The 27,014-nt window shown below is 34.8% G+C and overlaps 1 protein-coding gene across 2 annotated transcripts in view; it reads left to right on the top strand.

Moving 5' to 3' along the window:
* The window catches only part of Mondo (MLX interacting protein mondo), a 419,132-nt gene that overhangs the window by 256,992 nt on the left and 135,126 nt on the right, over window positions 1-27,014 (top strand). Inside the window, exons 5-8 of one of the 2 annotated variants that reach the window (XM_017638582.1) lie at window positions 13,490-13,709; window positions 13,780-13,872; window positions 13,931-14,378; window positions 14,441-15,648. In XM_017638582.1, the coding sequence (XP_017494071.1) occupies window positions 13,490-13,709; window positions 13,780-13,872; window positions 13,931-14,378; window positions 14,441-15,648 (1,969 nt within the window). Of the gene's footprint in view, window positions 1-13,489; window positions 13,710-13,764; window positions 13,873-13,930; window positions 14,379-14,440; window positions 15,649-27,014 lie in introns of both variants that reach the window. The other variant, XM_017638574.1, reaches the window with a different exon arrangement.

The raw sequence follows: 27,014 nt of genomic DNA, 5'->3' as shown, positions 1-27,014 counted from the left end.
TTAAAAATAAAACTTACGTCAATCGACAATTTCCCAGTTTTTTATGTAATGAATCTATGATTTCATGTAGTTTATGGACTAAAATGTAATATTTATTTTTATTTTGTTATTACTTAATATGTACTTACGCACATAAACGAAATGTGCACTTTTGAAAAAATACATGCACATTTTTGTTTGAACGATGTAATATCAATATCTTTTATTCAAATAAGAAATAGTGACTATTCAATTAATTAAAACATTAAAAAGTTCTAAAATAGGCTTCCCCTCCATTAAGCGGACACCTCTCTTGGGCGAACAAAAAATGACTGACGGTGAGTGTCCGCCCAAGGGAGGTTTCACTGCACTTTAATTAAATTTTCAATCAGGTGGCAACTCTCTTCAAACATACTTTCGGCTGTAAGCCTTCTTAAAACTCTTCAGGTTGACACCCACATGGCAATATTTCATTCATTTTATCAATTTGACCGAGTTAAAATTTTCAAATAGGTGGCAACCTTCATCAAAAATATTTCCACCAGTTATCTTTCTTAACCCTCTTTAATTTGATACCCATATTGTAATAATTTATTTATTTTATCAATATAATTGGGTTTAAAAATTTTCAAATAGGTGGCAACCCTCCAATTTTTTGCGGTATCATTGGTTCCGGTATTATACCGAACAATACAAAAAAAAAAATATTCAAATCTGTTCAGCCGTTCTCGAGTTTTGACAACCGTGACATACGAACACAACATTTTTATTAATATAGAAAATAATTAAATTATTTTCTTCTTACTTTTCACAGTACAGTTTAAGTAAGTTCCAACTTTATGTAAAAACCTTAAGAAAATCCTAAAGTATTTTGTTGAATTGAAAATTCAGTACTAATCAGTACGAATTTTGAAAAATCAGGACATTAGCGTACTGATTGAAGAAATGAATAAAATCAGTACAAGAGTCGAAAAATCAGTACTGTACTGATAAAATCAGTACGTCTGGCAACCGTAGGTAGTGTTCATGGTAGAGTGATGGAGAAAAATTAGACATATTGGGAAAGGGGCGTGGCACCTCCTTTTCAAACCGAATTTTTCATACTGCATATCTCTGGAAGTATTTATGGTAGAGTATTGGAACTTGGTATGGAGATATATGAAATCAATCCTATACTCTTGGATAAACATTGGAGGTATTGGAAAAGGGCGCGTGGCACTTCCCATACAAACCGAATTTTTCATACTGCATATCTCTGGAAATGTTCATGGTAGAGTACTGAAATATGGTGTGGAGATACATAAAATCAATTGCATACTGTTGCAGAAAAATTGGTGCTATTAGAAAAGAGGGCGTGGTACCTCCCATACAACCCGAATATTTCATACTGCATATTTCTGGAAGCGTTCATGGTAAAATTTTTGAACTTGGTATGGAGATATATGAAATCCATCACATACTCTTGGAGTAAAATTTGAGCTTTTGGAAAAGGGGGGCGTGGCAACTCCTATACAAACCGAATTTTTCATACTGCATATCTCTGGAAGTATTTATGGTAGAGTATTGGAACTTGGTATGGGCGCAAATGAAATCTCTCGCATGCTCTTCGAGAAAAATTTTACCTATTGGAAAAGGGGACGTGGCACCTGCCTTCTAAACCGAATTTTTCATACTGCATATCTGGAAGTATTTATGGTAGAGTATTGGAACTTGGTATGGAGATATATGAAATCAATCCCATACTTTTAGATAAAAATTGGAGGTATTGGCAAAGACGCGTGGCACTGCCCATACAAATCGAATTTTTCATACTGCATATCTCTGGAAGTATTTATGGTAGAGTATTGGAACTTGGTATGGAGATATATGAAATCAATCCCATACTTTTAGATAAAAATTGGAGGTATTGGCAAAGACGCGTGGCACTGCCCATACAAATCGAATTTTTCATACTGCATATCTCTGGAAATGTTCATGGTAGAGTACTGGAACTTGGTATGGTGATATATGAAATCAATCGCATACACATGAACAAAAGTTCGGACTATTTGAAAAGGGGGCGTGGCACCTCCCATACAAACCGAACTGGAACACTTCGTATGGATATATATGAAATTAATCCCATACTCATTGAGAAAATGGGCTCTTTGATAAGAGGGCGTGGACGAGTACAAACATACTGACTTTTGCTTATCTTTGAATGTGTATATCAGAGCTTCTTAAAGTGTGTTCCGCGCAACCCAAGTGTTCCGTAGAAATGTCACCGGGGTTTCGCGAAATTATTTTGGTATGAATAAGCACGGCGGTCGCTTTGGGTTGCACACAGAAAGAAAAGTTCTATAAACAGTTTGACCGAGACGCAATTATCTATTTTCAAGTATACATATCGTCGCCTGGGTAAAAGATTGTCGTAAGCGTCATACGTACATGCGTAACATACGACAATCTTTTACCCAGGCGACGATATGTACTCGTAGATGGTATGATTGCCGTACCGAGTGCCATACCTACATAAGAGCGTTGAGCTTGCGCTTGTCAGCTTGTTTTTTTCTTTACCGGTATGTGTTGTTGGCCGCTGTAGCCAAAGAGTTATCATATCGCACGGCAGTGCGCGTGAGTGACGAAAGCAGCCACAGTAGCATGCAGAAATGACTCGCTTATATATACACGAGATTTAAAAGTTTTTATCCAGACGTCCAATCGACATGTATGAGATATCTTTGGAAAGGTCTTGCAGAGTGTGTCCAGAAAATGTATTCAAGCTTCATAGACGATTAACCGGATTCTTAAAAATTAGGCTAGTGTTGCGAAACAAAAAACGTGTTTTTGCTTTTGCCGGTTTAAGGGGGCATGTGGGTACACCCAACATATTTAGTGTTATTCTATAGCCCAATACCTTTCAAACGATACCTTATATATTACGCTCCGGCTACTAGTTGGAAAGATATAGAGGTAAATGTGTTTTGGTTCGTGTCTCCACTACGAGATGCTTTGGTATGTATGTGGCGTCTGTACATCAAACACATTATTTTCAAACTTTCAGGAATTAAAGTACAAGAAAAACTAAGAACGTTCCAGGATGGTTTGATTCGTATGCCTTTGTGGGCGTGGCTGCTGCCTGAAATTCGAAAAAAGGCAATTTTTTAAACTACCACTGAGGCCGCACTACTCAGTCCATGTCATAGATGTGGATATCAGTAGAAGGGTCTTCAAACAAGCTATCTAAGGCTATCTTTTGTGTTCATAAAATATAAACACGTCATAACGTTATCGCCTGAAAACTAAAAATCGGGCTGCTGAAAATATACATTTCGGGAATCTTTTCAAAAACTGGTCAGTCGATTTTATTCTAAGCTTCCTAAAATCTATCCCAAAACCTTAGCTTTCTTCTGGTATATAGCTGATATCTGGGAAAACTCTTGTTGTGGAGATATTTCGATTCAAATTGAAAAAATGTCGCTCCAAAAAGGGTCAAATGGTTCAAAATTAACATATAAAAATTAACATATATATATATAACATATTTTGTTACTTTAAGATATAAAAATAACACACCCAGTTCCCCGAAAAAATTGCCCATTCCCCGTTTGCCACTTAAACCGAAATTCCCTGCAAATCGGGGAATTTCCCGCGAGTTGACAAGTTGAAGGATGCAGCTGTGCTAATCACTTCGTACATGTGGTGGAAACCACAATTTGTGTATATTTTAGAGTTTTTTGCAGTCATATGCCGAAATTGTAACATTTTTCCCATTTTAATTGTGGGTATGTACATAGCATTTAACTATGCTACGTGGGTTTATCATCTGCACTTAACCTACCTGGGAAGACGCATACAATATTACCCACATTTGTACATAAATATGTATGTATGAATGCATTTAGTTCACGCAATGTACCGCTACTACTTACATACATATGTATAAATTGCCACTGATCAAAACTACTTAAGAAAAAAGCATTAGTTTAATAGCACGAGTGCAATACCGTTCACGTGATAGAAGTAAAACTTCTTAAAAAAAAGCACATGTGTGCGCCCCACACCCGCTAGAAATCTTAACAAAAATAAACCACGAAACAATCAGACGAATACAGTTGTTTATTGCATCCAAAGTTGGTAAGCTTTTATCATGTCTAATATTTTTTATTTTTTTTAATTTTTTCGAATACAAAGGATCGGATCATTCTTTTTCGCTTTATTTCGTATTCGAAAAATTATATGTTTCAATGGACACATCGATATGAATACATAATTTAGATTTAGATAATATTTTTAGCAATTTATTTGAGAAAAATAAAACATTTAAATTATTGTCTGCATTTTCGTCGATTTTAAATTTGCTACCCCAAAATAGTTGATTTCAAATAAAACACCTCTTTGAGGTAAAATTTTCGAGTTCCGAAAGCTGAACTAGAACACACAAAATTTCTGATATCAATTTCGTGACGAAAATTATACGCATTTTTTAACTGCCTTTGAAACGTACGGAAAATCTTTTATTGACCTTCATTGTGAGAGTCGTGTCGAGTGCAAGTCGTTTTTCGAGAGTCGAATCGTATCGAGAATTTCACGTCATTGCCTAAAATTTCCACTCAACTAGAGTATTAAAACGGAAAAACTTGGCAGCACTGTATAGTTTTCGACGATTTTGATCGTTTACTTATTTCAGTACGACAATAGACAATGCTACTGTTGTCGAGTCGTACAATTTAGCCTAATTTACGACTTACGCAATGAGGCTGATTATTTATTCGGAACGTTGCGAAATTCCGTCTACTGCTAGAAACACAAAATAAAAAACAGAACTTTTGCAACGATTCGTACGAATAAAAAAGATTTTCCCTACGTTTCAAAGGCACTTAAAAAATGCGTATAATTTTCGTCACGAAATTGATATCAGAAATTTTGTGTGTTCTAGTTCAGCTTTCGGCACTCGAAAATTTTACCTCAAAGAAGTGTTTTATTTGATATACAACTTTCTACAATTAACTAGAGCTGTAAAACTATCGATGGCACTATCGATAGTATCGATAGTTTCAGTTTGACACCACTATCGATGAATGGAAGCCAACTACCGCGATACTATCGAAAACCTTCAAATACAAATAATTGCCAAAAATCAACAGTGAGACCTAGCTACTTCAAACTACAAAAATGCATATTCAAAAATTTTCTAAAAAACCTAATTAAAAAGCTCGAAATTTTGGTTACTCGAAAAACTCGAACTTGCCTCGTTTTTGAAAATTGTTTAAAATTTAGACTTGCAACGTTTTGTTTTTGTTGCTTAAAATAACTTATTTGTTATTTTTAATAAAGCACACCAAAATGGTGTTTAAAACTAACATTTCTGTTTTTATACCTTTCATGAGCATGAAATGGTATTATAACTTTGGTCCGATGTTTGTAAGTACCAGCATAAGAAGAGATAGACCCATTAAAATGCATACTTAAATGATCAGAACGGCGAGCTGAGTCGATTTAGCCATGTCCGTCTGTCCGTCTGTCTGTCTGTCTGTCTGTCTGTCTGTCTGTCTGTCTGTCCGTCTGTTTGTATGCAATCTAGTCTCTCAGTTTTCGAGATATCCGGATCAAATTTGGTAGGTGGGTGTATTTTTATAATGTATTAATCATTTGTCGGAACCGGAAGAATCGGACCACTATAACATATAGCTCCCATACAACTGATTGTTCAGATATGAGATTTTTCGTTATAACTTCTCCATTTATGCAGCTAGGAACATGAAATTTTGCATTACTTCTACCCATTATCAACAGAAAACTTAGAGTAAAAATTACAGAGATCGGGTCACTATAACCTATAGCTCTCATATTTCCTCCACTTAAGTAGCTAGACACATGAAATTTTGCACTGTGGTCACTTATTATCAAAAGAAAACTTTCAGTGAAAATTGCGAAGATCGGGTCGCTACAACTTATATCCACCATACAACTGATTGTTTAGATATGAGATTTTTTGCCATAACTTCTTCATTTATACAGCTAGGAACACCAAAATTCGCACCGTTTTCACTCATTACTAACAGAATACTTACAGTGAAAATAACAAAAATCGGGTCACTATATCATATATCTCCCATCAGTGGCGTAACCAGGATTTGGCTTTGGGGGGGATGAAAAAAAAAAAAATTTCCATCGATAACTTAAATTTGTGACACACAATGGCTAGAGGCGTCGGCTGAGCGCATTCTTTCATATATTTATGTATGTGGTAGTTTTACCGTTATATATTTTTTATCTATTCGTTTATTCCATAGGGTATTCATGCTTTATTTAAATTTAAAAAATTAAATTACTATACCGTTTTAAAAATTTGAAAATTCACTGCGGGAAATATTTTTTATTTATTTTTTATTCTCTTTTTTGCTTCGCCTTCTCGTTTTTGCCTTTATAAGTTTTGAAAAAAAGGTTTTGAACGAACCATTATATCACATTCCTAGGCAAGGTTTGAACGAATATTTTCGATACTAAATTTTATTAAAACAAAATGTTGAAATCAGCTTCATATAGAAAAACAGTGTCATCGTTAATTAAGAAAGAGATGTTCTTAAATATCATAACTTTACGACACTCACATATTGACTAAATTTGACTATTTATTTTATTATATTTTAATTTGAATTATTTGTTTATAAAAATATAGTTTATTCCTTAACAAACACTAAATGAAAATAAGTTTAATCTCTGAACAACACTAAAAAAAATCGACAAACTTTCGTAAAAATTTTGAACTTTCTATTTCAATTTTATCTCTTAATATTTTGCAGTTTTTTAGCTCATTCAATTTTAGTCTAATAAAGTGCAAATTTAAAGTACCTGTGAACTACATATAGGCATATTTCAAGGCATATACATCAAGGCATATTTTTGACGATGTTGGTAATTTTCTTCCATATTATCTAAGTATGTTCGTCGATTTTTTTAACTTGAAATGTCAAGTTTTAGTACTGAATTCAAAGAAGATGTCTCTTTTATCCATTCATAATAACTTTAAAAAACTTGTTTGTTAAGAAGTGTATCTTAAAATATCTGCCTTGACATTTATGTTAAAAGTGTAAAATATGTAAATGTACCTACATAAACTTTCCCGTGAATACCATCAAAGCATTGGTCTTGAAGGGAATCTATGTATGCATGCATATATTAGCAAATTAAAAAGTCGATACAATTTACAGTCGAGGAGTACAGTTTTTGTATAGATTATAGATTATTTCCTAACACTGTAGGGAACTAAGCAAAATGGCCTTGTGTATTTCGCAAATATTCAAATATTCATTAAAAGATAATTTGTCATCAGTCTGAAATAAAAAAAAATATAAATCGGAAGGGTAAAATAGTATTGTGTTAGTAATTCAAAAATAAAAAAGTTTCATTTCACTGATGACGGGGGGATCTATCCCCCCAAATGCCTCCCCCAAAATGCTTCCCTCCCTGGCTACGCCACTGTCTCCCATACAACTGGTTGTTCAGTTATGAGAATTTTCGTTATAACTACTCCATCTATGCAGCTCGAAACATGAAATTTTGCAATACTTCCACCCATTAACAACAGAATATACAGTGAAAATAACAAAGATCGGGTCACTTTTACATATAGCTCCCATACAACTGATTGTTCAGATATGCGATTTTTTGTTATAACTACTCCATCTATGCAGCTCGAAACATGAAATTTCGCACTATTTTCACTCATTATCAACAGAAAGTTTACAATAAAATTAACAAAGATCGGGTCACTATAACCTGTTTATTGCCCCCATACAACTGATTGTTCAGATATGGGGTTTTACTGTAAAACTCCTTTATTTGGACTGTATAATCATAATCTTTTGTACCACTGATTGTTCAGTTACCAGTTTTTGCGATATATGTATCTCCTTTTTGTAGGAAGCTAAACCCATTAAATTGTGTTACCGGTTTACGTACCGATCACACAGTAGTGAAAATCACTTAGATTGGTGCTATATAAGGTATATCTTCCATACCTCTGATTGTTTAGATATGATTTTTTATATATGTATCTCCTCTATNCCGATCACACAGTAGTGAAAATCACTTAGATTGGTGCTATATAAGGTATATCTTCCATACCTCTGATTGTTTAGATATGATTTTTTATATATAAATAGTGCCGTAATAAGGATCCCATATTTTTTCTCTTACCGATAGTATCGATACTATCGAATGGTGATGCCCAAAACTATCGAAAATATCGAATGGCCCAACCACCGATAGTTTTGCAGCTCTACAAGGAACGCGATAAATTGCCAAATGAAATGTGAAATGTCATTACTGGGCACTTGGAAAATCACCTGAAATATTTGTCAGATTATTTTTCGGTAGTAGTAATATAGGTTTGGTAAAAAATCCAAATTTTTGAATCTGTGTCTCTGAAAGAGTTTTGTGTTAGTGTTAAGAGTAAATATCATTAAATCGCTAAAAAGGCCACCTTAACTTTGCTTCCTCCTGTCACAACGTAATTCAGGTCGAAATTAGATGCTACTACAGAAATGCGCATACAGCATTCAGACGTTATAACGAACTACTATTTTATACAATAATTAATAACAGCGAAACAATTTCATTCTTTACATTAAAATTTAAAGTATGTTTACTATTTCTAGTAAAAGTTTTTATGCATATTTAAATTGCACTGCCTTTGATTTTTAGTAATTTGATGTGGGGTTCCGTAAAATAAAAATCGTTTAGTAAGGGTTCCATCTTCTTAAGAGTTTAAGAACTCCTGGTGCATATAATTCTTCTGTCGGTATATTTGTGAAATCCTAAATGGCTGGAGGAATTTTAACAAAGTCTTGTCTGTTTGTTTGAGTGGGTCTCTGGATAGTTTAGTTTCAAAATTTAACCCGCCAGTTGGCGCTGGAGTTGAGTTATTACTTAAAATCTTTTTTTATGATCCGATTTGATGAATATTCAAAACATGTATTGGAAACGGTAAAGGCAGTCCAATTGCAAAAAAGAGCTGTGAGGTGATGCTGAGGTCGAGTTATTACTAAAAATCGACAAGTGAGAAAAGGTGCCGTAAATGTCAGACTAAATCGACCTGTTGCACAATTGAGTATATCGAACTCTCGATTGGCCCAATGGATGTGATTTGCCAATATTATTATGCGTTAAAGCTTCATTCGAAGAAACCAACGTTGAATTGTGCAGTGGTAAATCTCAAATCACCACCTGCCGAAATACCTTAAAAGCCAGTTTCATGAAAGCAATTTAATGAAAATTAATTTTTTTAATTGAATTTAATATAGAACCTGATAGAAAAAAATAATTTTTCACTTAAATTACTTTCGCGGAACTAGCTTTTAAGGTATTTCATCTCAGTCTATATATGTATATTGTATTTCTGTTAAACAAGGATACGCATCCATTTTGAAACTATAAGATAAGATATAGGGCAGGGGTTCTTAAACTTTTAAGCTGATGGAACCCTTACTAAACACCATTCATTTTATGGAACCCCACATCAAATTACAAAAAATCAAAGGCAGTGCAATTTATATTTGAATAAAAATATTGTATAAAATAGTTGTTCGATATTATANTAAATCGCTAAAAAGGCCACCTTAACTTTGCTTCCTCCTGTCACAACGTAATTCAGGTCGAAATTAGATGCTACTACAGAAATGCGCATACAGCATTCAGACGTTATAACGAACTACTATTTTATACAATAATTAATAACAGCGAAACAATTTCATTCTTTACATTAAAATTTAAAGTATGTTTACTATTTCTAGTAAAAGTTTTTATGCATATTTAAATTGCACTGCCTTTGATTTTTAGTAATTTGATGTGGGGTTCCGTAAAATAAAAATCGTTTAGTAAGGGTTCCATCTTCTTAAGAGTTTAAGAACTCCTGGTGCATATAATTCTTCTGTCGGTATATTTGTGAAATCCTAAATGGCTGGAGGAATTTTAACAAAGTCTTGTCTGTTTGTTTGAGTGGGTCTCTGGATAGTTTAGTTTCAAAATTTAACCCGCCAGTTGGCGCTGGAGTTGAGTTATTACTTAAAATCTTTTTTTATGATCCGATTTGATGAATATTCAAAACATGTATTGGAAACGGTAAAGGCAGTCCAATTGCAAAAAAGAGCTGTGAGGTGATGCTGAGGTCGAGTTATTACTAAAAATCGACAAGTGAGAAAAGGTGCCGTAAATGTCAGACTAAATCGACCTGTTGCACAATTGAGTATATCGAACTCTCGATTGGCCCAATGGATGTGATTTGCCAATATTATTATGCGTTAAAGCTTCATTCGAAGAAACCAACGTTGAATTGTGCAGTGGTAAATCTCAAATCACCACCTGCCGAAATACCTTAAAAGCCAGTTTCATGAAAGCAATTTAATGAAAATTAATTTTTTTAATTGAATTTAATATAGAACCTGATAGAAAAAAATAATTTTTCACTTAAATTACTTTCGCGGAACTAGCTTTTAAGGTATTTCATCTCAGTCTATATATGTATATTGTATTTCTGTTAAACAAGGATACGCATCCATTTTGAAACTATAAGATAAGATATAGGGCAGGGGTTCTTAAACTTTTAAGCTGATGGAACCCTTACTAAACACCATTCATTTTATGGAACCCCACATCAAATTACAAAAAATCAAAGGCAGTGCAATTTATATTTGAATAAAAATATTGTATAAAATAGTTGTTCGATATTATATCTGAAAGCTGTATGCGCATTCCTGGGGTTGCATCAAATTTCGACTTGAATTTGTTTTTTGTATAAGTGTAAGCTGAAAACCCTGTTGACAGAGTTAATTATGACAGAAGGAAGAGAAGGTAAGATGGCCTTTTTGGCGACTTCATGATATTTACTGTTAACACTAACCCAAAATTTTTTCAGAGACACAGATTCAAATGTGTATCTCAATGTCGAAGTTCTCTGAAGATCTATGAATGNGATCCGATTTGATGAATATTCAAAACATGTATTGGAAACGGTAAAGGCAGTCCAATTGCAAAAAAGAGCTGTGAGGTGATGCTGAGGTCGAGTTATTACTAAAAATCGACAAGTGAGAAAAGGTGCCGTAAATGTCAGACTAAATCGACCTGTTGCACAATTGAGTATATCGAACTCTCGATTGGCCCAATGGATGTGATTTGCCAATATTATTATGCGTTAAAGCTTCATTCGAAGAAACCAACGTTGAATTGTGCAGTGGTAAATCTCAAATCACCACCTGCCGAAATACCTTAAAAGCCAGTTTCATGAAAGCAATTTAATGAAAATTAATTTTTTTAATTGAATTTAATATAGAACCTGATAGAAAAAAATAATTTTTCACTTAAATTACTTTCGCGGAACTAGCTTTTAAGGTATTTCATCTCAGTCTATATATGTATATTGTATTTCTGTTAAACAAGGATACGCATCCATTTTGAAACTATAAGATAAGATATAGGGCAGGGGTTCTTAAACTTTTAAGCTGATGGAACCCTTACTAAACACCATTCATTTTATGGAACCCCACATCAAATTACAAAAAATCAAAGGCAGTGCAATTTATATTTGAATAAAAATATTGTATAAAATAGTTGTTCGATATTATATCTGAAAGCTGTATGCGCATTCCTGGGGTTGCATCAAATTTCGACTTGAATTTGTTTTTTGTATAAGTGTAAGCTGAAAACCCTGTTGACAGAGTTAATTATGACAGAAGGAAGAGAAGGTAAGATGGCCTTTTTGGCGACTTCATGATATTTACTGTTAACACTAACCCAAAATTTTTTCAGAGACACAGATTCAAATGTGTATCTCAATGTCGAAGTTCTCTGAAGATCTATGAATGCTTCGGAAATGGATTTGTTACCAAACCGATATTACCTACTACCATCCGAAAAATAATCTGACAAAGATTTCAGGTGATTTACCAAGTGCCCAGTTAAGAAATTTTACATATCATTTGGCAAATCGTCGCGTTCCTTGTAGAAACTTGTATATAACTATTGGCTACAGCGGCCAACAACACTTACCAGTTAGAAAAAAAACAAGCTGTCAAGCGCAAGCTCAACGCTTTTTTGCAGGTATGGCACACAGTACGACAATCATAGGTACCAACTACGAGTACATATGTATACTTGAAAATAGATAATTGTGTCTCGGCCAAGCTGTTTATAGAACTTTTCTTTCTGTGTGCAACCCAAAGCGACCGCCGTGCTTATTCATACCAAAATAATTTCGCGAAACCCCGGTGACTTTTCTACGGAACCCGCTTTAAGAAGCTCTGTTCTAGGGCACATTCACTATAGATCCGTATCATTGTTGCCACAAGGGAACTTCTCGTGGACATAATACTTTCGTTCAGTTATTTATGGCGGCAAACGACCACCAAACCATAGTCTTAGTCGATGAATGTGCCAGTACAAATCCTAAATGTAGATTGTTGGAGAAACTGTTGGACCAAAATGTTTAAATTAAAAATCTAATTTTGGGCGGGACGAAGTTCGCAGGGTCTGCTAGTATAGAATAAAAGTAGTGTTAGAATTGTAATATATTTGGGTGGTTCACAAGGTGTCGTACTTGTCGTATTGTTGTATNAATTGAGTATATCGAACTCTCGATTGGCCCAATGGATGTGATTTGCCAATATTATTATGCGTTAAAGCTTCATTCGAAGAAACCAACGTTGAATTGTGCAGTGGTAAATCTCAAATCACCACCTGCCGAAATACNTTATTTGATTATTTGTAGGGTTGCTATTTTATAATTCTGATTTTTTTTATTTTAATTTGGTCGTAAATTAAATTATATCCCGGGGTCCCGGGATCCCGAGGGCTTGATCCCGGGATTTCGGGACTCAAAAAAGTGCTCGGGACTCCGAATCCCGGTACTAGATGCCTTAATAGGTACCCTTCGCCAGCAGAAGTACCCACCCGGGCACAGGGCGTTTCGCCGCCCCTGTGTGTTTGTATATTGCATTTATGTGGAACAATGCTACGCACCTATTTTGAAATCGCCACCAATTATACTATAAAGCTTCTAGGGCAGATTCACTATAGAACCGGATCATTGTTGCCGCCAGCGAGTGAAGAGAAAATAGTTCTTCAAATTTATTTATTTTTGCGATTAACCGTGCTATGAAATGTTGCACAATTGGAGAATTTCAAGAACTTCTTCACGGACATAACACTTTCGTTAGGTTATTTAAAGTGGCAAATGGCCACCAAACCATAATCTTCGCAGATAAATGTGCCAATGAAAATCGTAAACGTGAATTGTGACCAAAAGGTTTCAATAAAACAAATTAATTTTGGGCAGGACGATGTGTAGACAAAATACAATAAAAGAATTATATTTTTAAACTACAAGAGTGATAGATAAACAAGTATAAAAGTGAACCACTACACTATTTTCCTAAAGATTAGTAGTATATAAAAGAGAATCTGCAACATTGCAAATAAACGCCCCGAACTTGTGACAATTTATCAATAATTAATATTATTTTTTTTTTTATAGAAAAGCGAATTCGACTTCTTAGAATGGTCTCCGCTGAATGATCGGTCACTAATGCTACCCGACGATTGGACAAATGATACGCTCTTTTCATCCATAAACGGACCGTTTCCGTTTCCAGATCCCCGAGAGATAGCGCGTGGTGCTGGTATAGCCGATTTCATACAACCTGGTCTTGGCTCTCTGCAGCCTAATATTGATGATATTGATCTGACAATTGATGGTAAGCATATTCAGCTCAAATACATACTAAAACCATCCATTTATCAATCACAAAGCCTTATTTTTTGCAGAACTGCTTCAACCGACACGTCTTCCACCCGTGCCTGAGGAGGGTTCTGATGAAATGCTTAAAAATGCTGAATACAACTTCTCAGCGATCATGGGTATTTATAACTTATTAATTTTTCACTTGCGATAACTTATTAATCAATGCATCCATAGGCCCCGAGCAGCTAGACTCGAACAATATTGTTGGTGTTGTAAGCAACACTTCAAATGATCTACCTGTAAACGACGACGCCAATATGTTGGACTTGAATGCACCGCTTGATTCGCTACAATTTCAGTCGGAGATGGGACAACGTTACCCTGCTCCAATATCGCGAGAAAATAGTAGCGGACAATTAATAAATGCCTCAGGAACAAATCAATCGCAAACAATAAATTCTGTGGATGCTATAATGGCTGAAGAGCGTTCTTCAACAGTGCCAAATGATGGTGTGGGATCATGTGCCCCTGTACCATCAGCCTCGCCATCAATGCGAATGCATTCGAAACATTTTCCGACTTCAAGCGATGGAGCTTCGAGTAACAGATCACCAAGCAATGAATTTCCGAGTAAAAGTGTGATGAAAGGACGAATTTCAAAAAATTCCCAGAGGCCATTTAGGTATAACAAAATTTCTATCAATACCTGTTTGTAAGTTTTTCTTAGGATTTTTATTTTTACAGAAGGGAACCCCACAACTATGACAAAGCTCAACCCACTTTGCATCAGACTACGGTATATCAGCAAATGCTGGCAGAGCATCAAAAAAGCCAACAAAGCCAACATCTTCAGCCAGCTTTACCTTGCACCCCTTTGCAGCACCAGACGGTGGCCTTTCATCAGCAGCATCAACAAATGCAAACATCGCCCACACAGTATACAACGCCTGTAACAGTAATAAGCGGCTCTGGTGAGGTTGCTAGTAGTACAGCGTATGGTGGCTTTGGCAACGTTGATATCTCCCCTTCGACTGGAAGTGGTATCAATATCAACAATAATTTGCTTAATGTTTCGATGGCAAATGCAAAGCCCAAGGGCTATGCCATCATACAGACAAACCCTAACTGCATGCCCAACGCAACGCAAATCAATACCACCAATTCAGCACATACAGGCAACTCTTCGATCCTTTTGCAGGCGGTGAAAACTGAACCACCGTCCACTGATATGCTATCCATGTATAATTTAAATACTTCACCTGAGGTGTATGCTGTCAACGCCAACTTAAGTAGCAACAACAGCTCAAACTCTTATAAGCCCTATCCAAGCGTGAGTAGTTTCAAAAAATCTGCTTCCACTGGTGGCTATATAAACATGCGCGTTAACACGAATTCACCATACATGCACGATCAGTCGTCTACTGCACAACACTTACACCAACAATCGCTGCCATTGAATTTAGGCTGTCAGGTGACTACGTTGCCAAGCCCTTTACAATTACAGGTACAAGCACAATGCCAATTGTCGCCCTCGTCGTCTAGTCATCAGCATCAACAACCACAACAGCAGCAGCAGCATCAATCTACTCAGCATATTTTGTCCACGCAGCAACATCATATGCAGCAACTCACTCAACAGCAACAGCCGGCAGTGGTTAATATGTTGCCTCGGGAGATGTTTAGATCGAACAGCTTACCACTGAATGTGACACTTCAGAAACTAGAGTCACGTTCAAGTCACGATAATTTTGCTGTTCCAAAGTATCAAGCTAAAAACAATAAACCGCGCTCGCGCAGCAATTCTATACATCAGCATACGATTGTTGGGCCAAACGGAACAAATAAGACGAACAGTGCGACAGGTAGTAGCTTGATGGTCTCGTCACAGTTGCAATCAGCCACAAGCGATCCTATGCTAAATAACAGTACCTTAGCACAACTTTTGACATCGAGTAAGTACCTTAGAAAGGTGTAAGGATTTTTATTGTGGAAATTTTAGTTTGAAAATCTCTTTCTGGAAAAAATGTTTATTGTAATTTTGTACCCGAGCGCACTTGAGCACAAGAGTATTATAACTTTGTTCACATAACGGTTGTTTGTAACAGCCAAAACGAATCGAGATAGATATAGACAAATGTATACATAAATGATCAGAATGAAAAAAGAAATTAAGCGGTGACTGTCTGTCCGTCAGTCTGTGCACTAGAGGTTCACGCCGACAGGCTTTGCGGCGGCGGCGTGGTCAACTTCAAAAATATTCGGCGGCGGCGGCGTGGGCGTGGCACTGCCCACATGTGTGTATCTCGGTAATCTCTGATAAATTTGTACCAAGCTCGGTATGATTATTGTGCTTGCCACATAAAAGCAAAACGTTGAAAATTATTGAAATCGAACTTTTCATATTACGGTAAGTTTCAGAAATGCTTGTAACTTCGATATTTCGAAATTTAAGGACGCTAGTTTACTCAAAATTGATACTAACAAAGAAGTAAGATTATAATCGAAGCTTGGAAAATGGGCGTGGTACCGCCAACTTATACCAATATTAGTTTATCTCATTATGTCTGACTGAACGTTCTATCGAAGGTGTTTGAAATAGAGGTAAAAAAACCCCTTCTACTATGTAGTGGTAGTTTTCGGAAAAGTGAAAAAACTATATTTAATACTTACGCCGAGTATTTAATGTTCGGCTCCTCCCGAACTTGGACTTTTTTGCGTGTTATTATCAAGTTTAATAATGTTATTATTTATCAACTTTAATAATGAAAGTTAAAAAATTATGTATTTCCCATAATAAAAAGAATCTTTTCCGCATTAAAGGGCAATAAACTATTTCTATTTTCAACACTATCACTGAGTTCACTGAAGTAGGCGATGTACAGAAATACCTCCTGTCAGTTTAAACAAATTTGGAAATTATTTGAAACTTTGCTTCCATCAATCCCTTTATAGTTTATAAATTGCTATTTTTTTCTTGTCGCTAGAGTTCGGTATTTTTCACACGATTGAACTATTTTTTCCATGGTAATTGATATATAAATTGGAATAAGTTCCCTAAACCCAGTCCAATAGTAATGTAGAATTCATTAGGGACAGCAGTCTACCGATCGAATATCCGAAACCGGCTCTTATTTTTTACAGTGTATTCGGTTATCCGGCATATGCCTAACTTCTTATAACATTTTTAAATTTAAAAATGCTTTTTGCCTTGAAGTTCAGTTCGATTTGATAACTTAATCATGATATATACATAAGAGGATTTTGAGTATCGGTCGACAAAACTTTTTAAAAAGATTTAGATAGGTTAGTTTAAAGGTAAGAAAAGAAAAAGAAAGCTGGATCGATCTATAGTCTTGAAAATAAGGTAAACTCTCGCGAGAAATAAAAAAAAATATTGATTTGTCTGAAAAGTAAAGCTATAATTATTATTTGCAAATTGATTTCAAAAATATAGCTGTCGCTAAACCCGCTAGTGTTTGTACGCCGTCGTCATCGACTGTGAATTTCTTTTTAGATCCACCTCTGTATTCTTTTACTAGTGCTTTTACCATATTTTTTCTTGTACTGGCGTCTCATTTTCCATTTTAAAAAACCAAGGCTGACGCTTTTTAAGAAAGATACCATAAATGCTTACTCAATTTCGTTACTGGTTCCTGAGATGAAACCGGATCTGGGACTTTATACAATTTAACATTTATTTTTTTTAATTTAGATCCTCTACGGCAGCTGCTGAGGCATTGGGACACATAAACCATTCACGTAAAAGCGAATTATAAAAACGCATTCATCAGATAGTGCAAGCTTTTGTTCTTAATCAAGGGTATATTGTGGTCGGAACAAAAATATTTTTACGCTACATATGGCTCGAGACATCCACCTCGCTTGGTGCATTGCACCACGGGGGGCGAATTTTAAAATTTTTTCCGCTTCATTCTTTAAAAAATCATAGTTAGTTCCAAGAAATCCAAATACTCAGCCCTCAAATGAGTTTTTCTCAACTTAAAAGATGTAGGAAAAAAGTTTAAAATTCGCCCGCCTGGTGCAATGCACCAAGCAAGATGAGATAGTGTTGCCAGATTTTTTTTCCAGTCATACGCGACAAACGAATAATTTGTCCTAAAAATACGGGATTTACAAAATTTTAACGGGACAAATGAGAAAAGCCCAACTACGAACCATATATTAACAAAGGTGATCCATTTCAACGAAGTAATGTCCAGATTAGGTATAAAGTTATGATACATTTCCTTTATTCCACGACAACACTTTAATTTATACAAAAATATGTATGTACGTATGTATACATATAATTCACAAAACCATAAAAACAAAGTAAGAGACACATTTGCGGTCAAAATAATAGCAGCATAATTCAAAATGATGCTGTTGGACTTATATTTATTTATTGTTAATAATTTTCATTTAAAATATGGGTCGATCTATGTATATCAGATACCACATAGATAAAAATGTCAAAGCTTGCACAAAGTTCACAAAAAGTAATTAAAGTTAAAAAAAGTTTTAACGATGTTTCGATTTTTTTAACTAGATTTCCTAGAGATTTCGAGTTTTATAGCTCATTTTAGTATAATAAAGTGCCAGCTTCAAGTCGCTAAAAATACCATTGATTTTTTAGAATTTTTTTTTTATGTGGAGGATGTTCCGTCTTCCATATAAAAAAGTAAGTTTTGTTCGTGTGTTATATGCAAGAAACTTCGCAACACCCTCCACAAAAATATTCTAAAAAATCAACAGTAATTTTTAGCTATATTTCTCTTACAGAGTTGCATGCAATAATGCTTGCTAATGACCTACTCACAATAGCCGCGTTAAAGCACGACCATGTTGAGTAGAAATTTACAGGGCATGAATCACGTATGACGACAATCGTCTGAACGATATCGTGTCGAGATTGTCTTGCTTCATAAAAATCAAAAATTGTTAGATCGTTTGTGCGATATCGTCAACTCGATTCCAGTTTTGCTTCACGTAACAGTAACAGTGTTAACCAGACATTGAGTGACCGGCCCTTAAGTACATAAATAACGCTTGTGTTTTATAAACTGGAAAACTCAAATCGTAATTATAGCATTGAATGGAGTTTTCTTAAATGTAAGTTTAAAATAAAAAAAGTCCATTGTAATATTAAATTATTTCTGAAAACCGTAAATTTTGTGAATTTATCAAGCCAAATTCTAAATTTCCGAATATATTTAAGTCTTTATTAAAAAAAAAACAAGGTTTGTATAGCTATACAGATCCCAATGACTGCCAGCACATCCGCCCAGCCATTAAGCACACCCAAGTTTGAGTGATCTACAAGTTACAAGCGTTTTCAACATTTAACAGTTCATTATCATGTGCGGTGTAATATAACAAATTATACACTGAACTATGATAATCTATACTAGTATCTATAATAATAGACAAAAATTTGCAATGTTTTTACACTTTTGCAATAGTTTCGGGCACTATTACACAGTCATGACTTGTGCCACTCTGCCATAGTCCGGTTTTTGCTCCCTTTCATACCAGAATAATTTTGTATACAACTCTGAATCAACAAAATTCATGATCCTTCTCATTATCAACCCTGATCAGATTTTACCCCCGAGGAGTACTCAAAAAGGTTTATTACTGTATATACTGTGCAATAATGCAGCTTTTTTGTATTATTTTCAAGATTAAGCGATTTTAAATTTTGGTTACCCATCGTAGAGTATCTGTATGAATCTTCATTACGAACGGATTCAATGTCGGCTCTCTACGAATTTCAAATTTCAAATAACAATGTGGATTCAGGAATAGCACTTTCGTAGATTTCACGAAAATCGAACCTACGATGGGTTCAGTGATAGCCCTGATTATATCACTGTTTTTCGTAAGATCAGCGGTTTTCGATGAAATTACATCAACAAATTATAATTTACAGTAAGCATTAATAATAATAGATTGGCGCTTATACAATATTCTAGTGTTTGGCCGAGCTTCTCCTCCGATTTGTGGCGTGCGTTGATATTGTTACACAAAGGGGAGGGATCTACAGTTTTACGCAGACTTCAAACGTCGATTGTAATCTTATGAGTGATTTGAAACTCGATGAAACTAAAAACGTGACAACAACATCAAAAACAATACGTATTTGTATATAATTTGCCTTTAACAGGTCTATTCTGAAGATTTTGTAACCGGAAAATTTGATTACCAAAAAATGTTACCAGTTCTTGTCACCGCGATTCTAGGTACGTTAAAAGATTCAGCTATGAAGAATTCTGGAAATTCTGGCATTGCATATTTCACGGGGCACTACTTTGTTACCTGATTATGAGATGAAGTGATTTGGTTTTTGTTTTCTTCACTTTTATTTTCGCTTTGCTTGCGGCTCCACTATGCAGCCATACGTGGGTACATATGTATGTACGTATATTTTTACGTATGTTAAGCTAGCCAATACGCGTTTGTGTGTTTATGTGTCGACGTGGAGTCTATGTTCGTGCGTTCCAGTGGCCACACACGACGAACGTGTGTGCGAGCATGTTCACCAACATGCTACATACATATACACCTAGTAATTTAGCCTCATTTATAGGGCTGCTAGACGTCTTGGTTTTAGACTATTTATCCCGGTGTCCCAGTCCAACCTTAAAATGCCCTAGGTTTCGTTTAAGTGTCCAGAGTTTATTGCAAAAATTTGAATAAAAGTTCAAAAATCACTACCAATGCCATTTGTGAAATAATTACATCTCCAGATAGTTGAACTTTGCACAAGCAATATTTGATGATCGATATATATAAGTTTATAGAATATAAAAATGTGTGTTTGTAGTGTTTTAATTACCCCCAGAAAATGCCAAAGAGCAAGTATAAACTCCTTCCCGCTTTCACAGAAGAGTTGTCATTTGTTTATATTTTTTGACGTTATAGTACCTTAAAAGAGAGCCTCACTGAGTTGTCCATCACACCTTGGCCATACCTAGTCATAACTCTAATGTAGATACATTTTTTCTCTTATTTCGTCTCAATGGACTAAGGAAAGAAATTCGCTCTATATACAAAAGCTCATACGTTAAAGATTACGTGTACAGAGTTTTACAATTATATTAAGGAAAAGTAAGAAGTTTTGAAACAAATTCACAGCAACGAAAAATATGACTGATTTTTTATCTTGTTGGTACTTACATTTTTTCATAAGTCCTAGTGTACTTATAAGAACAGTGCCGTACAAAATTATTAGTTCAGAGAATTTTTCATCTACTCTTTTAGAAAAATGTTGAAAATGTAGCTTTTCAGCCAATTAATAAAGTGCAAGTCCGAAGTTGCTAGAAAATCGCGTTGATTTTTAGCAATTTTGTCTTTGCTAAAAGTGTCTTCCATACAAAAAGAATTGTGGAACATTGTTTGTATGGAAGAAAGTGTTATCAAAAAAATTATCAAAAATCAACTAAAATTTTGGGCTGCAAAAATTCATTTTCAAAAGAAAAATGCAAATTTGTATGCAAGTTTATTGAAATTTTCCGAGTTTTGCACAAAGTTTGTTTTTATGATATAGTATATAGTTTTTGATATAGTATAAACTGTATTTTTATAACAAATTAAAACAAAAAAATGTTGCATGCATTGTCAAAAATTCTCAGAGTCAATAATTTTGGGCGGCACTGTATGTTTATTTTGAACTTTAGTTGTGATAAGTTGTTTTGTTTTGTTAGTGTACGTTGAAATGATCTCATCTTTTTATGTTTTTGTTTTGGTGTTGTCAAAATAAAATTATACTACATACTACATACGTAAGTAATTTTTGTCTAAAGGAAAGGAAAGTGAGTTTGGGGGGGTTCGCTTGGTGTTGTTGTGTTAGAAAATTTTTTGATTTTTTGCGAACATGCTCGTGAACCGCCCCACAAACGACAAACATGCACCGCAAGCCGAGCATGCTCTCGCACATGTTTGTCGTGTGGGGCCACTGTAAATATGTCAACGCATAGAATTCAAGCTAAGGGTTGAAGTCAAATCGAAGTGATTATGTTTATATTTACTTCGCTGTTCTCGTTGCTTTGCCGGCCGCTCATGTGTGTATGTGTGTGTGTGTGTTAACCTTGCAGCAAATCAAACTGGTTCACAACTTGCGCTGAGCTAGCCTGAAAAGGGACGGTACTGGTTCTTCATCTATCCCAATTCAATGCTTTCAACTGTCTTTTTTAACATGGCGATGTCCTACGAAGTGACAATTGTCGCCCTCTGCAGAACTTTTGAACTTGTTCTGAACTGACTCTGGTTTAGATGGTTCTGAGACAGTTCATATAACAACAGTTCCTAGATAGTTCAAAAAGGGTCACCTCCGGGCTAGAGCAAATGTGGTTAGTTTTGAGCCGGTTCCAAGATGTATAGTATAGAGCCTTTTCTTTTAATACCGTAATATTAAATAAGTACGCATACAATTTTGTACATAAAGAATACTTAATTTTATGATTAAAGAGGTAGTTGTTTTGCACTAATTTATTTTTTGAGGCAAACTGTGCTATAAAATTAGGAACATAAAGTTTCAGTTATTCCTTCATTTTCTAAAACCGTTATTCTTAAAAATAATTTATATTTGTTACGTATAATGGCTATTTCTGTGATACTTTTAATTAAAAATCTAAACTAAGTTGTGTGAAAAAATTAGAAAAATGGTGATATATTGAATGCTTATTTGTGATAACTCAGCGTTAAATTGTATTAAATGTAATACATAGACTCTGCGGCATCTAATAAGAATATATAAAATTTTGAATATTCACAATGGTTTTCATGCTAAATACTTTTCGTAAATTTTTTTATTTGAGGATGGCTCATAAGTATTATAACATAAACATAAAAATTCACGTATCTAACTATGTTGGAAATCTAGAAGAATTCTAGAAACTGTTATAAAAACTTCAATATTTCAAATCGGAGTTATAAGTATGTAGTTCTATTGCCCATTAAATTTTAGTATAATTTATTGCGCTGATTTTTCATAACTCTTTTTACGCACGCTTTTAAAGGTATTCTCCTATTTAATTATACTCGTTTAAGATGCAAGGTAACACGTTACTACACTAAAATTTGATGGGCTATAAAACTGAATACTCGAAATATTTATAAAAAAAAACTCTGATTAAAAAGTTTGAAATTTTAAGACAGTTTTAGAGTTCTATCAAGTTTGCAGCACAGTTAAGAATTTTAATTTAAATGGTTTATGGAATATGAGACATACTTTAATAAAAACTTAACAAAAAATATTTAAAATGAAAAACATTGAAAATTAAAAAAAAAACACTGCATAACTACACATTCCGGGTGATCAGTGATATATTGACGTATGTACAGTATCGGTCATATCAATAGCACCCTCATTTCAAAGCGAGATTGTTTACCATTTTGGTTATTTTTTTTTTATCTGATTAAAAGTTCGAAAATTTTGTTTAAAAATCATTGAATTTTCCTTTGTTTTATATAAAGTTTGAAAATACGGTTTATATGATGTTGTTTTAAGCATGACCAATTTTTTTATAAAATAATAAACAAATTTAAACTCCCAATATATAGTGAATATTTAAAAAAGAAATAATGTACGCAGACTTTTGCTGTTAAGTGTAGCTTAACTAAATTTTTAGGTTATATTTTGCATTCAATTTTATACGTACGTGTATATGTATAAAAATGACATTAATGTTACCAATAACGATGTTTTTTGGAAATATTTTAGCAGTTGCCCCATAAACAAGAGAATTACATATTAAATAAACGAAAACAGTTTGCTATTATTTTTAGGGTCAAAGAAAATCGAAAAAATATAGTATAGTACATTTGTGCCTCTTTTGTCTGCTTTCACATGACTGGGATGAGTAACATTGATGACAGCGCAACTAGCAACATATGAGTTTCAACCGTCCAGTTCTGCAACCTTTTTACAGTAGTTCAGAGACAGTTCTGAAATTTGTAGGGCGGAACTAGCACTTTGCCAGACTGTCTCTAAATTTTGCTGCAGGGAAGTTATAGTGCAAACACCCGATTAGAGAGTACCCCTATGGGTCAAGGAGTACCCAAATTTAATCAAAATGCATATGAAGAATGTGGCCCAATCAACATTGCGTTGCCCTAGGGCAGGACCATTTGCTCCAGCTATGCATTACATCAGAGTAGCACCAAACTACTTCCAGGTATTACTCCACGGAGTATCTACCTCTCAGCATCACAGCCCAATAAACATCGTGTGGGGATTACGATCTTTAAATCTCGAGCAATGATCGGGTAACAATAAGCTGGTTTAGAGATACGAATTGGGCCACTACTGCATTACAGAGGAGCATTTTGTAAGTACTATCTATGTACTCCAATATGGCACAAATGGACCACATGGTCCAACGATTTTTGCAGGGTAGCCAATAAGCTGATATAAATTTGTGTGTTGTGTGCTCGGTTAAGGCACACCCAAAACTGGAGAAAAAATCAAGAAAAGCAGTGGCATCAAAACAAAAGCACAGTCTTTCACCACTGTTGGTACCTCAATAGCATTAGTACCTGATAAAATAGAAATGGTAAAGCGTCACAATCTTCCTCTGATCTCTGTCTGTGTGATAACGCTTCATAAACTCAAGGAGGTCATTTGGTGAGATCATCTATTTTCAAAAATCGGTCGAAAACTGGCCGAGTAGTAATTAAGCTTCTCATAAAAAAATAATTTCAAAATGTTGCTGTTCACTACAAGGAGAAACTGACGATGCTTAATTAAAAAAAAAAAAACGGTTAAGCCAACATGTTTGAGTTGTACAGCCAAAATTTGTATTTTTTACAAGCTTTTATTTGGCACCCTGAAATTGTGTATATGGAAACTGTGCATACGAAATAATGCATATCGCACACCGTCTTCAAAAGAGTCACAACTCAAAATAATACGTTTGTTAGAAAATGAGAAAAACCATTTCTTAGCACATAATAATCATATGGGCAAGAGCGACTTCACCTTAAGTTTTTTAACAAATTATAACAAAAATTTGCTCCAGCTTTTGCTGAAAGATAAATAAAAGCTCTGCTAACATTTTTAGCGCATAATCTCAAAATTGACAAATTTTGAGTTGTGACTCTTTTGAAGATGGTGTGCGATATGAAAACAAGTAAGAAAGTCTAAGTTCGGGCGGAGCCGAACATTAAATACCCGGCGCAAGTATTAAATATATGATTTTCACTTTCCGAAAGCTACCGCTACATGGTAAGCCGGGTTGTATCAATTTTGAGTAAATTAGCGTGCTTAAATTTGGAAATATTAAGTTTCATGCATTTCTGAAATTTACCGTTATATGATAAGCGGCCTCAATTTTAGTCCGATGTCAATAGTTTTCAACGTTTTTCTTTTACGTGGCAAGCACAATAACCATACCGAGTTTGGTACAAATTGGTAGAACGGTTACCGAGATACATATATGTGATCATAAGTTGGCGGTGCCACTCCCATTTTCCAAAATTTTATCATAAGCGTATTTCTTGGGAAAGAATTGTTGCAGGCTTCAATTTTGAATAAATTAGCTTTAATATATACGGATTTATCGAAGATTTCGTATTTCTCCAAAATACCATTATATGGGATGTGGGCGTGGTTATTGTCCGATTTTAAAAATTTTCANAGCACATAATAATCATATGGGCAAGAGCGACTTCACCTTAAGTTTTTTAACAAATTATAACAAAAATTTGCTCCAGCTTTTGCTGAAAGATAAATAAAAGCTCTGCTAACATTTTTAGCGCATAATCTCAAAATTGACAAATTTTGAGTTGTGACTCTTTTGAAGATGGTGTGCGATATGAAAACAAGTAAGAAAGTCTAAGTTCGGGCGGAGCCGAACATTAAATACCCGGCGCAAGTATTAAATATATGATTTTCACTTTCCGAAAGCTACCGCTACATGGTAAGCCGGGTTGTATCAATTTTGAGTAAATTAGCGTGCTTAAATTTGGAAATATTAAGTTTCATGCATTTCTGAAATTTACCGTTATATGATAAGCGGCCTCAATTTTAGTCCGATGTCAATAGTTTTCAACGTTTTTCTTTTACGTGGCAAGCACAATAACCATACCGAGTTTGGTACAAATTGGTAGAACGGTTACCGAGATACATATATGTGATCATAAGTTGGCGGTGCCACTCCCATTTTCCAAAATTTTATCATAAGCGTATTTCTTGGGAAAGAATTGTTGCAGGCTTCAATTTTGAATAAATTAGCTTTAATATATACGGATTTATCGAAGATTTCGTATTTCTCCAAAATACCATTATATGGGATGTGGGCGTGGTTATTGTCCGATTTTAAAAATTTTCAGCCATTTGGTATGCTGTAGCAAGGCTAACAACTGTGCCAAGCTTGGCTACGCCCATTTTCCAAAAATTTATAATATTCTTATTTTTCGTCTAAAAATTATTGTAAATATAAATTTTGAGTGAATAATCTTCAGTAGTTACTAAAATATCGAAGTTTTCGTATTTCTGAAAATTACCGTTATATGGGAGGTAGGCGTTATTGTCCGATTTTGCCCATTTTCAATACCATCCGTCCTACGCCCGACAGAAGTGCACGTACAAAATTTCGTTAAGATATCTCAATTTTTACTCGAGTTATCGTGTGCATAGACGGACGGACGGACGGACAGACAGACAGTCACCGTTTAATCGATTTCTCTTCTCATTCTGATCATTTATGTATACATTTGTCTATATCTATCTCGATTCGTTTTGGCTGTTACAAACAACCGTTATGTGAACAAAATTAATATACCCTTGTGCACAAGTGCGCTCGGGTATAAAAAACCGAAATAATGCATATATGCACAGTTTCGATTGAAACCCGCAATAATTCATATAAGAAAAACCGAAATTATGCATATGCACACTTTCGTTTGAAAACCGAAATAATGCATATGAGAAACCCGAAGTAATGCATACATGCACAGTTTCGACTCAAAACCGAAGTAATGATTACACTGGTCTACAAATTTCAACTTTTTTTCTGCGAATAAGACGGGACCTGGTGTTTCTGAACGGATTTTTCGTGCTGAACACGAATCCGGGGTCAAAAATGTCCCATCACGTCACGTTTTCGAGAAAAAAGGGGTTGAAACCCCTAAAAACAGCGTTTTTGGCCATTTTCGAAAAATTATAGAGCTGAACCCTGACGTGGTACAAATTTTGCATATATCAGAAATTAAAGGCTAAACCGTGCCCTTTCGAATGAGCCCTATGCCGAATTGATCGCGTGCACCCTTAAAGCAGGGGGTGTATTTGTGTTTAGGGGTGCAGGAAAAATTGATC

Source organism: Rhagoletis zephyria, unplaced genomic scaffold (genome assembly GCF_001687245.7).
Source record: "Rhagoletis zephyria isolate East Lansing unplaced genomic scaffold, Rhagoletis_zephyria_1.1 Rzeph_scaffold_00144, whole genome shotgun sequence".
NCBI lineage: Eukaryota > Metazoa > Arthropoda > Insecta > Diptera > Tephritidae > Rhagoletis > Rhagoletis zephyria.
Note: the sequence above shows the minus strand (reverse complement) of the source record. Positions and strands in the feature narration are given on the sequence as shown.